At 42.1% G+C, this 13,463-nt stretch overlaps 1 protein-coding gene across 4 annotated transcripts in view; it reads left to right on the forward strand.

The window, feature by feature from the left end:
- Positions 1-13,463, forward strand: part of LOC139548896 (neurobeachin-like) — a 354,477-nt gene that overhangs the window by 223,215 nt on the left and 117,799 nt on the right. For all 4 annotated transcript variants that reach the window (XM_071358831.1, XM_071358832.1, XM_071358833.1 and 1 more), the window contains one exon: positions 8,117-8,263. In XM_071358831.1, coding sequence (XP_071214932.1) covers positions 8,117-8,263 — 147 coding nt within the window. The remainder of the gene's footprint in view (positions 1-8,116; positions 8,264-13,463) is intronic.

The following is a 13,463-nucleotide window of genomic DNA, read 5'->3' on the forward strand; positions in this document are numbered from 1 at the left end:
TGTATGGTGTGGATGTACTGAATAGTCTGTATGGTGTGGATGTACTGAATAGTCTGTATGGTGTGGATGTACTGTATGGTCTGTATGGTGTGGATGTACTGTATGGTCTGTACATACTGTATGGGGTGGATGTACTGTATAGTATGTATGGTGTGGATGTACTGAATAGTCTGTAGGGTGTGGATGTACTGTATAGGCTGTACATACTGTATGGTGTGGGTGTACTGTATGGTATGTATGGTGTGGATGTACTGTATATTCTGTACATACTGTATGGTGTGGGTGTACTGTATAGTCTGTATGGTGTGGATGTACTGTAGTCTATACGTACTGTATGGTGTGGATGTACTGTATAGTCTGTATGGTGTGGATGTACTGTATAGTCTGTACATACTGTATGGTGTGGATGTACTGTATAGTCTGTATGGTGTGGATGTACTGTATAGTCTGTACATACTGTATGGTGTGGATGTACTGTATAGTCTGTACATACTGTATGGTGTGGATGTACTGTGTAGTCTGTACATACTGTATGGTGTGTATGTACTGTATAGTCTGTATGGTGTGGATGTACTGTATAGTCTGTACATACTGTATGGTGTGGATGTACTGTATAGTCTGTACATACTATATGGTGTGGATGTACTGTATAGTCTGTATGGTGTGGATGTACTGCATAGTCTGTACATACTGTATGGTGTGGATGTACTGTATAGTCTGTATGGTGTGGATGTACTGCATAGTCTGTACATACTGTATGGTGTGGATGTACTGCATAGTCTGTACATACTGTATGGTGTGGATGTACTGCATAGTCTGTACATACTGTATGGTGTGGATGTACTGTATAGTCTGTATGGTGTGGATGTACTGTATAGTATGTATGGTGTGGATGTACTGTATAGTCTGTACATACTGTATGGTGTGGATGTACTGTATAGTCTGTATGGTGTGGATGTACTGAATAGTCTGTATGGTGTGGATGTACTGTATGGTGTGGATGTACTGTATAGTCTGTATGGTGTGGATGTACTGTATAGTCTGTATGGTGTGGATGTACTGTATAGTCTGTACATACTGTATGGTGTGGATGTACTGTATAGTCTGTACGTACTGTATGGTGTGGATGTACTGTATAGTCTGTACATACTGTATGGTGTGGATGTACTGTATAGTCTGTACGTACTGTATGGTGTGGATGTACTGTATAGTCTGTACATACTGTATGGTGTGGATGTACTGTATAGTCTGTATGGTGTGGATGTACTGTATGGTCTGTATGGTGTGGATGTACTGTATAGTCTGTACATACTGTATGGTGTAGATGTACTGTATAGTCTGTATGGTGTGGATGTACTGTATAATCTGTATATTCTGTATGGTGTGGATGTACTGTATAGTCTGTATATACTGTATGGTGTGGATGTACTGTATAGTATGTATGGTGTGGATGTACTGTATAGTCTGTACATACTGTATGGTGTGGGTGTACTGCATAGTCTGTATGGTGTGGATGTACTGTATAGTCTGTATGGTGTGGATGTACTGTATAGTCTGTACATACTGTATGGTTTGGATGTACTGTATAGTCTGTACATACTGTATGGTGTGGATGTACTGTATAGTCTGTACATACTGTATGGTGTGTATGTACTGTATAGTCTGTACATACTGTATGGTGTGGATGTACTGTATAGTCTGTATGGTGTGGATGTACTGTATAGTCTGTACATACTGTATGGTGTGGATGTACTGTGTAGTCTGTACATACTGTATGGTGTGGATGTACTGTATAGTCTGTATGGTGTGGATGTACTGTATAGTCTGTATGGTGTGGATGTACTGTATAGTCTGTACATACTGTATTGTGTGGATGTACTGTATAGTCTGTACATACTGTATGGTGTGGATGTACTGTATAGTCTGTACATACTGTATGGTGTGGATGTACTGTATAGTCTGTACATACTGTATGGTGTGGATGTACTGTATAGTCTGTACATACTGTATGGTGTGGATGTACTGTATAGTCTGTATGGTGTGGATGTACTGTATAGTCTGTACATACTGTATGGTGTGGATGTACTGTATAGTCTGTACCTACTGTATGGTGTGGATGTACTGTATAGTCTGTATGGTGTGGATGTACTGTATAGTCTGTACATACTGTATGGTGTGGATGTACTGTATAGTCTGTACAAACTGTATGGTGTGGATTCACTGTATAGTCTGTATGGTGTGGATGTACTGCATAGTCTGTACATACTGTATGGTGTGGATGTACTGTATAGTCTGTACATACTGTATGGTTTGGATGTACTGTATAGTTTGTATATACTGTATGGTGTGTATGTACTGTATAGTCTGTATGGTGTGGATGTACTGTATAGTCTGTACATACTGTATGGTGTGGATGTACTGTATAGTCTGTACATACTGTATGGTGTGGATGTACTGTATAGTCTGTATGGTGTGGATGTACTGTATAGTCTGTACATACTGTATGGTGTGGATGTACTGTATAGTCTGTACATACTATATGGTTTGGATGTACTGTAGTCTATATGTACTGTATGGTGTGGATGTACTGTATAGTCTGTACATACTGTATGGTGTGGATGTACTGTATAGTCTGTATGGTGTGGATGTACTGTATAATCTGTACATACTGTATGATGTGGATGTACTGTATAGTCTGTATGGTGTGGATATACTGTATAGTCTGTATGGTGTGGATGTACTGTATGGTCTTTATGGTGTGGATGTACTGTATAGTCTGTATGGTGTGGATGTACTGTATAGTCTGTACATACTGTATGGTGTGGATGTACTGTATAGTCTGCACATACTGTATGGTGTGGATGTACTGTATAGTCTGTATGGTGTGGATGGTGTGGATGTACTGTATAGTCTGTATGGTGTGGATGTACTGAATAGTCTGTATGGTGTGGATGTACTGAATAGTCTGTATGGTGTGGATGTACTGAATAGTCTGTATGGTGTGGATGTACTGTATGGTGTGTATGGTGTGGATGTACTGTATGGTCTGTACATACTGTATGGTGTGGATGTACTGTATAGTATGTATGGTGTGGATGTACTGAATAGTCTGTATGGTGTGGATGTACTGTATAGTCTGCGCATGCTGTATGGTGTGGATGTACTGTATAGTCTGTACATACTGTATGGTGTGGATGTACTGTATAGTCTGTATGGTGTGGATATACTGTATAGTCTGTATGGTGTGGATGTACTGTATGGTCTGTATGGTGTGGATGTACTGTATAGTCTGTACATACTGTATGGTGTGGATGTACTGTATAGTCTGTATATACTGTATGGTGTGGATGTACTGTATAGTCTGTATGGTGTGGATGTACTGTATAGTCTGTACATAGTGTATGGTGTGGATGTACTGTATAGTCTGTACATACTGTATGGTGTGGATGTACTGTATGGTCTGTATGGTGTGGATGTACTGCATAGGCTGTACATACTGTATGGTGTGGATGTACTGCATAGTCTGCACATACTGTATGGTGTGGATGTACTGTATAGTCTGTATGGTGTGGATGTACTGTATAGTCTGTACATACTGTATGGTGTGGATGTACTGTATAGTCTGTATGGTGTGGATGTACTGTATAGTCTGTACATACTGTATGGTGTGGATGTACTGTATAGTCTGTACATACTGTATGGTGTGGATGTACTGTATAGTCTGTACATACTGTATGGTGTGGATGTACTGTATAGTCTGTATGGTGTGGATGTACTGTATAGTCTGTATGGTGTGGATGTACTGTATAGTCTGTATGGTGTGGATGTACTGTATAGTCTGTATGGTGTGGATGTACTGTATAGTCTGTACATACTGTATGGTGTGGATGTACTGTATAGTCTGTATGGTGTGGATGTACTGTATAGTCTGTACGTACTGTATGGTGTGGATGTACTGTATAGTCTGTATGATGTGGATGTACTGTATAGTCTGTATATACTGTATGGTGTGGATGTACTGTATAGTATGTATGGTGAGGATGTACTGTATAGTCTATACATACTGTATGGTGTGGGTGTACTGCATAGTCTGTATGGTGTGGATGTACTGTATAGTCTGTATGGTGTGGATGTACTGTATAGTCTGTACATACTGTATGATGTGGATGTACTGTATGGTCTGTACATCTGTATGTTGTGGATGTACTGTATAGTCTGTACATACTGTATGGTGTGGGTGTACTGTATGGTATGTATGGTGTGGATGTACTGTATGGTCTGTACATACTGTATGGTGTGGGTGTACTGTATAGTCTGTACATACTGTATGGTGTGGGTGTACTGTATGGTCTGTATGGTGTGGATGTACTGTATAGTCTGTACATACTGTATGGTGTGGATGTACTGTATAGTCTGTACATACTGTATGGTGTGGATGTACTGTATAGTCTGTATGGTGTGGATGTACTGTATAGTCTTACATACTGTATGGTGTGGATGTACTGTATAGTCTGTATGGTGTGGATGTACTGTATAGTCTGTACATACTGTATGGTGTGGATGTACTGTATAGTCTGTACATACTGTATGGTGTGGATGTACTGTATAGTCTGTACATACTGTATGGTGTGGATGTACTGTATAGTCTGTACATACTGTATGGTGTGGATGTACTGTATAGTCTGTATGGTGTGGATGTACTGTATAGTCTGTATGGTGTGGATGTACTGTATAGTCTGTATGGTGTGGATGTACTGTATAGTCTGTATGGTGTGGATGTACTGTATAGTCTGTATGGTGTGGATGTACTGTATAATCTGTATGATGTGGATGTACTGTATAGTCTGTATGGTGTGGATGTACTGTATAATCTGTATGGTGTGGATGTACTGTATAATCTGTATATACTGTATGGTGTGGATGTACTGTATATACTGTATAGTGTGGATGTACTGTATAGTATGTATGGTGTCGATGTACTGTATAGTCTGTATATACTGTATGGTGTGGATGTACTGTATAGTATGTATGGTGTGGATGTACTGTATAGTCTGTATGGTGTGGATGTACTGTATAGTCTGTATGATGTGGATGTACTGTATAGTCTGTATGGTGTGGATGTACTGTATAATCTGTATATACTGTATGGTGTGGATGTACTGTATATACTGTATGGTGTGGATGTACTGTATAGTATGTAAGGTGTGGATGTACTGTATAGTCTGTATATACTGTATTGTGTGGATGTACTGTATAGTATGTATGGTGTGGATGTACTGTATAGTTTGTACATACTGTATGGTGTGGGTGTACTGCATAGTCTGTATGGTGTGGATGTACTGTATAGTCTGTACATACTGTATGGTGTGGATGTACTGTATAGTCTGTACATACTGTATGGTGTGGATGTACTGTATAGTCTGTATGGTGTGGATGTACTGTATAGTCTGTATGGTGTGGATGTACTGTATAGTCTGTATGGTGTGGATGTACTCTATAGTCTGTATGGTGTGGATGTACTGTATAGTCTGTATGGTGTGGATGTACTGTATAGTCTGTATGATGTGGATGTACTGTATAGTCTGTATGGTGTGGATGTACTGTATAATCTGTATATACTGTATGGTGTGGATGTACTGTATATACTGTATAGTGTGGATGTACTGTATAGTATGTATGGTGTGGATGTACTGTATAGTCTGTATATACTGTATGGTGTGGATGTACTGTATAGTCTGTATGGTGTGGATGTACTGTATAGTCTGTATGATGTGGATGTACTGTATAGTCTGTATGGTGTGGATGTACTGTATAATCTGTATATACTGTATGGTGTGGATGTACTGTATATACTGTATGGTGTGGAGGTACTGTATAGTATGTATGGTGTGGATGTACTGTATAGTCTGTATATACTGTATGGTGTGGATGTACTGTATAGTATGTATGGTGTGGATGTACTGTATAGTTTGTACATACTGTATGGTGTGGGTGTACTGCATAGTCTGTATGGTGTGGATGTACTGTATAGTCTGTACATACTGTATGGTGTGGATGTACTGTATGGTATGTATGGTGTGGATGTACTGTATATTCTGTATATACTGTATGGTGTGGATGTACTGTATAGTATGTATGGTGTGGATGTACTGTATAGTTTGTACATACTGTATGGTGTGGGTGTACTGCATAGTCTGTATGGTGTGGATGTACTGTATAGTCTGTAAATACTGTATGGTGTGGATGTACTGTATGGTTTGTACATACTGTATGGTGTGGATGTACTGTATAGTGTGTACATACTGTATGGTGTGGGTGTACTGTATGGTATGTATGGTGTGGATGTACTGTATGGTCTGTACATACTGTATGGTGTGGGTGTACTGTATATTCTGTACATACTGTATGGTGTGGGTGTACTGTATGGTCTGTATGGTGTGGATGTACTGTATAGTCTGTACATACTGTATGGTGTGGATGTACTGTATAGTCTGTACATACTGTATGGTGTGGATGTACTGTATAGTCTGTATGGTGTGGATGTACTGTATAGTCTTACATACTGTATGGTGTGGATGTACTGTATAGTCTGTATAGTGTGGATGTACTGTATGGTCTGTATGGTGTGGATGTACTGTATAGTCTGTACATACTGTATGGTGTGGATGTACTGTATGGTTTGTACATACTGTATGGTGTGGATGTACTGTATATTCTGTACATACTGTATGGTGTGGGTGTACTGTATGGTCTGTATGGTGTGGATGTACTGTATAGTCTGTACATACTGTATGGTGTGGATGTACTGTATAGTCTGTACATACTGTATGGTGTGGATGTACTGTATAGTCTGTATGGTGTGGATGTACTGTATAGTCTTACATACTGTATGGTGTGGATGTACTGTATAGTCTGTACATACTGTATGGTGTGGATGTACTGTATAGTCTGTATATACTGTATGATGTTAATTTACTGTAAGGTGGGACACAGGCTGTAGAGTGATGGTCCTGTTCCACTAGACTTCTGTTCCAGTATGCCCATATGATGAAATGTGGTGGTGTTTTCATCCTCTTAATTTATCTGTCTGATCAGTGTGGTTCTGTCTGAGCAGCCGATAGATACAGTCCTCAAAGACTCTGAGCTGAAGACATATCCTCAACACTCTTTTGCCGCTTTCTAAAAACAAAAGTGTTTCATAGTTTACCTTGTCTGATAACAAATGTTGAAACAGCCTATCAGTTTAGATGCTGGAAATGTATTAAATGTATTCATATGTTTCCTTCGGGTTCTGACGTCAATAGTTATGAAATACTACAGTACACCGCTCTTTACTCCAAGTCAGTCATCATTGGACGTTTCATATAGAGATTGTGGGTACTGTGGTTAATCCAGACTTCCGAAGCTCGCCAGATGTTATGGTATGCGTTTTATGAATCTATCAAAACCAGATTCCCATTTGGCTCCACTGATGTGACACTTGAAAGCATTTATAATCTCCTTATCTTTCTACACTGATATGAATCTGCTCTTTGGGGTTCAGGGGAGAGGTGTTTAGCTGTTTCCTGGCTGTTCTGTCTGACTGTTCTCTGATTGTATGACTGTTCTGTCTGACTATTGTCTAACTGTTGTCTGACTGTTGTCTGATGGTTGCCTGGCTGTTTTCTGTTTTCTGACTGTTCTCTGACTTCTGTCGGGCTGTTGTCTGACTGTTGTTGGGCTGTACCCTGACTGTTGTTGGCCTGTTCCCTGACTCTTCTGACTGTTTTATGACTGTTGTCTGACAGTTCTAACTGTTCTCTGACTTCTGTCGGGCTGTTGTCTGACTGTTGTCTGACTGTTGTTGGGCTGTTCCCTGACTGTTGTTGGCCTGTTCCCTGACTGTTCTCTGACTGCTTTCGGGCTGTTCCCTGACTGTTCTGGCTATTGTCTGACTGTTTTTTCTGTTTTCTGACTGTTTTCTGACTGTTATCTGACTGCTGTCAGGCTGTTCCCTGACTTTTCCGACTGTTGTCAGATTTTTCTGACTATTCCTCTCTCACCACCCCCTGTTCTGACTGTTCTCTGACTGACTGTTCCTACTGTTCTGTCTGTCCCCCCTCCCCTCCCCCTCCAGGCAGCGAGGAGGACGAGTTGGTCAAGTCGAAGAAGGGGTTCCGCAGCCAGGCAGTAGCCAATCAGAGCCCAGAGACGGACCTGATGTTGGATGGAGACGACGACACTGCCAGTCTGCTGCAGGAGAAGGAGATGGACAACCTGGCTGGTGAGATACACAGATGCACATATTTGTCCTATGTTTGGGTTATGTTTTATGTGTTTGGTAGTGTAAGTGAATCTGGACAGTGTTTCCAAGGTGTTCAGGTGAAAGTGTAGGTCCTGTGTGGTTGTGTATGTGTGAAACACACCGGTCGGTTCTATTCTGTGTTGTTTTGGTCCTCTAGCGCCGTTCCTTCCTCGCCTGTTTGTCTCCAGAGGTCAGTCCGTCATCTCAGTCCAAGTAAAACTAAATTGATTCCGGAAGGATGATCAATCTGAACATGGCTGCATTTCAAATGGCACCCTATTCTCTAGTTAGTGCACTACTTTTGACTAGGGCACATAGTGCTTTCGTCAAAAGTGGTGAAATACGGTGCCATTTGGAACGCATGATATGTCACCACCTTCCAAATGGCCCAGAAAATCATTAACTAAACTAACATTACCTAACCTGACAAACTGAACTTTTAACCCACATTAACACTCTGATCTTACTGATTATAACGGACAGAGAAACTATGAAAACAAAATAATGAATGAAAATCACTTGAATCAACCTCCTCAGTGGAAATAAATATGGAAATAAACAAATCACAATCAGTTATTGAAACACATGAGTTGGTTGTTTGATATCTAGACATTTTATTATCATTAGAACATTGAGTCATGGACTGCACCCTATTTCTTGATAGTGCAATACTTTTAACCAGGGCCCGTAGCTATCTGGTCAAAAGTGTGCACTAGATAGGAAAAGGGTTAATAAGAGCTGTTCCATGACATGATGTCTGAATGTCCAGAAAATAAATTGCATGCTTAAATAATGACATTTAAACTTCATTTAAACTTGGAGGTTTTACCTGAACTGTGCCACGCAGGCAAGAGAGCTTCATACCGCTGCCAAAGCTACAGTGAAGCGTGTAATATAATAATAATATATGCATTAAGCAGATGCTTTTATCCGTAGTGCGTGCATACCTTATTGTATGGGGGGCCCAAGCAGGACTTATGTTTTAAACAAGCACCTCAAGGTTTGCACGTTTGAAATGCTTACACTTCACCGGCTATTGCAGTGGTTCACATCCATAGATCTAAAGAATGCGTATGTTCATGTGGCTATACATCCTCTCCACAGAACCTTTCAGAGGTTTCATTTCGAGGGTGTGGCCTACAAGTTTCTGGTCCTGCCTTTCGGGCTCTCCCTATTGCCCCAGAGCTTTTTCTATGGTGGTGGAGGCGGCTTTGGCACCGGTGAGTTGCCAAGGGATCCGATTATTGACCTATCTGGATGATTGGATGGTCATAGCGGAGTTGAGGGAACAGGTGGAGTTCCACACTGCTACGTTTCCCATATTCAGTCTCTGGGGTTCATAGTGTATCACAAGGAAAGTTGTTTGACTCCGGTACAGCGCATTCAGTTGGCCTCAAACCCTGCTCTATGCTTTTCCTCCGGTGGACCTGATTCAGGCCACCGTGGAGAGTGTCCATCAGGAGGGTCTGTTGATTCTGGTGGCTCCCCGCTGGCCCAGAGAGTTTGGCACCCACGTTCGCATGTATGGGATCTATGGGTTTGGCCCCTGCAGGGTCGAATTTGACGGCTAGGGGTTTACACTTGAACGTGATAAAGACTATAGAGGCGGTGCACATGCCCTCTACAAGAGGGTTGTATACATATAAGTGGGTTGCGTTTGAGGGTTGGTGTTAGGTTAAAGGAGTTTCTCCTTTTATATGCTCTTTGTTGGACATTTTGATGTACTTGCAAGAGCTTTTGGAGCAGGGCCTTTCTTTTTCCACATTGAAGGTTTAAATGGCAGCCATCCCGGCGTGTCATGTAGGGATTGACGGCTCTACACCGGGGTCTCACTCTCTGGTGGTGAAGTTTCTGAAAGGCATGCGTCGGCTCAGACCAGTGTCTAAATCTATGGCATCAACCTGAGACCTGGCTTTGGTCCTGGATGCTCTGTGTGTGTCGCCGTTTGAACCATTGGAGTCTGTGAAGGTCCTTTCCTACGAGACTGCCCTGCTCATGGCCTTGGCGTCGGCCAAGCGTGTTTTGGATCTCCACGCGCTCTCAGTACACCCTAGCTGTTTGGCGTTCGCTCCTAGTGACTCCAAAGTGATTTTACGTCCTAAGTCAGAACCTTGGGAGAAAAATCTGCATATGTCTTCCAGGTCCCTGGCTTTCCAGCTGTTCCCTTTCTCACCGCCTCCATTTCCTTCCAGTGAACAACTGAGTTTGCATGGCCTGTGTCCGGTGCTCTCTTGAGTGTACAAAACATTTAAGGACTCCTTCCTAATATTGAGTAGTGCACATTTCAGGCTTGCAAGGTAAGTATTGTTATTGGAACTGTGGTGTCTATGGACTTGGGCTGCAGTGGCAGCATGTCAGTGTGCATAGCCAACTTGCAGCAGGTTCTAGTTCCCTATATAGTGGTCTAGTGTTTTCATTGTGTTCTCATAAGGGTGGTAGGTAGCTCTCTGAGTGCCAATAATGTGGACGTCGTTTAACGCAGCCACGAGCACCTTTCTGATTCTGAGGGGGTGGGTTACATGCGGAAGACACATTTTTGTTGAATGCATTCAGTTGTGCAACTGACTAGGTATCCCCTTCCCTTTCTGGTAGTGTTCTTGTCGGGTTCTTGTCGGGTTCTCATAGTGTTCCGCATAGTGTTCCGCATAGTGTTCGCATAGTGTTCTACTTTTAACATAGTGTTCTCTTACTGTTCTCACAGTGTTCTCAATGTTCTCCAACCCACCTCCTGGTCATATGGCACCAGGCTCCAGCTTTGTGGGCCAAACTCTCCAGTCAGAACTATGCTTTCTGCTGCTTTAGGTATACTTGCCTTGGCCTCACAGGGGAGAGATATTCAGAGTTCAGTCTGGTTGTGAATAAAGATCAAGAGGAGCTGTTCAACGGTCCGATACACTGCCTGAATGCTGCAAACAACTGGTCCCTGAAATAAGAGCAGCAAGCGCTGCGGTGGTTTTATGCCTGATGCAAGCGTTTTACTGGAATACAATAGCGGATCCTGGCAGCCATCATAAATTCCTGAAACGTTTACTATGTTCCAATCACAAGGATTATAAAGCAGCAAATGGACTGAGAGAGAATCTGGTTACTGTGCCTCCTCTGTCATGCTCACAGACCTTCTAAGAAACTGTTTTTTCTGAGGAGTAAAATTATTCCTAAGACATTTGAGAAAATGATATTGAAAGCATGTAGATGATGTAGCTGATGTTTCTTTTAAAAGATAAGGGTTTACTGGTATGTTGGCATTCTGACACAGTGAATTATAATGGTAGACTATTGTATCTACAATGTTGCCATGTAAGTGGGTGTAGCTTTAGAGACATGCAATGACTGGCTTCTGTCCAGAATCTCAAGAGGTACAATCAGGCTTTTAAGTAGTGGCTGTGTAAAAAAAAATGAATTCAATCATCACTGTATGTCTCATAAATCACTCTGTGTTTATTTAATGAAAATAACTCCAAGACTCGTATGGGCGTTAGAAAGCAAATGTGAAGATATTTACATACGCTGCCCTGATGAGCGGATAGGATGGTCTAGAGCCCACCCCCTTACCCAGATGAAGAGTCGTCGGCCGATTTATAATCAGTTCACAATGTGACATCATGATGTGGCCCGAAAGTTCTATCCCACCTGAACAGGCTGAATTCCAGGTATTTTCTTTCAAACGGCTCTTACACAAAAAAGGGTGTTATCATAATTTTCACAATTTCAGAGTGCTATTTAGACTTTATAGTGTGGAAATGTCTTAAAAAAACAGGTAAATAACATTTTTAAATGCACTGCCCTTTGAAGGTCCAATGCAGATGTTTTTATCTCAATATAAAATCATTTCTGGGTAACAAATACCTTACTGTGATCAATTAATATGTTCAAAAAGATCTTCTTGGCAAAGAGCAATTTCTCAGGCAAGGATTTTCTTAGGACTGTCTGTGAGTGGTCTGAGTGGGAAGGGGAAAATGTAAAACTAGCTATTATTGGCAGAAAGGTTTGGAACGCTCTTTCTTATGGGTCTATTAACTAAGGGTGCGCTCGTAAATTCACTCTGGGGTGCCAGAGAGTGTTCAGAGTGCACTCTGGGCGTTTGTAAATTCAGAGCGTTGTCAGATTGTCTGTTTGTAAATTCAGAGCGTTTCAGTCTCGGAGCATTCAGAGCGCACACTGGATGCTCTGGCTGAGGAGTAGGGTTGATTAGAGCGTTCTGGCCTCACAACGGCAGTCAAGCTCCCAAGCTAACTGGTTAAAGTTAGCTAGCTTGGCCTCCCGAATGGCGCAGTGGTCTAAGGCACCGCATCGCAGTGCTAGCTGTGCCACTAGAGATCCTGGGTTCGAGTCCAGGCTCTGTCGCAGCCGGCCGCGACCGGGAGACCCGTGGTGCGGCATCGTCCGGGTTAGGGGAGGGTTTGGCCGGCAGGGATGTTCTTGTCCCATCACGCACTAGCGACTCCTGTGGCGGGCCGGTCTCAAGTGCATGCTGACATGGTCGCCAGGTGTACGGTGTTTCCTCCGACACATTGGTGCGGCTGGCTTCCAGGTTAAGCGGGCATTGTGTCAAGAAGCAGTGCGACTTGGCTGGGTTGTGTTTCAGAGGACGCACGGCTCTCGACCTTCGCCTTTACCAAGTCCATATGGGAGTTGCAGCGATTGGACAAGACTGTAACTACCAATTGGATGCCACAAAATTGGGGAGAAAAAGGGGTAAAAAATAAATAAATAAAAACAAGTTAGCTAGCTTGCGAGCTACTTCCAAACAGAAATGAGAGAACTCTGACCATTTTTCTCGTCCTAGCAGAGCTGGTTAGGCTTTTTTCATGTTATCCAGAGCATTGGTGACTGTAACTGTGCTGCTTGCAACAATTTAATTATGCTTTTTTGCCGAGGTTTACTGACACCGGCCATATTCAATGGGTGTTGAGCGTTCGTAAATTCGTCAGCTATTCTGCGCTCTTGTACACTCAGACGAGAGTGCTCTGAAATCGGATTAGATAGCCAGAGCAAATTTACGAACGCACCCAAATTTACCACTTGGGTATGTCACCAGACAGGCCAAAACTCCATCCCACAAAAATAGGCTGAAAGTTTAGGCGGTCTTTTCATACAGCTCTTACAATGAAAGGACATCATCATAATTTTCACAATTGCACAGTATTATTAGAACCTCATAGTGTGGAAATATATATAA

The sequence above is a fragment of the Salvelinus alpinus genome, chromosome 22 (assembly GCF_045679555.1).
Source record: "Salvelinus alpinus chromosome 22, SLU_Salpinus.1, whole genome shotgun sequence".
Lineage (NCBI taxonomy): Eukaryota > Metazoa > Chordata > Actinopteri > Salmoniformes > Salmonidae > Salvelinus > Salvelinus alpinus.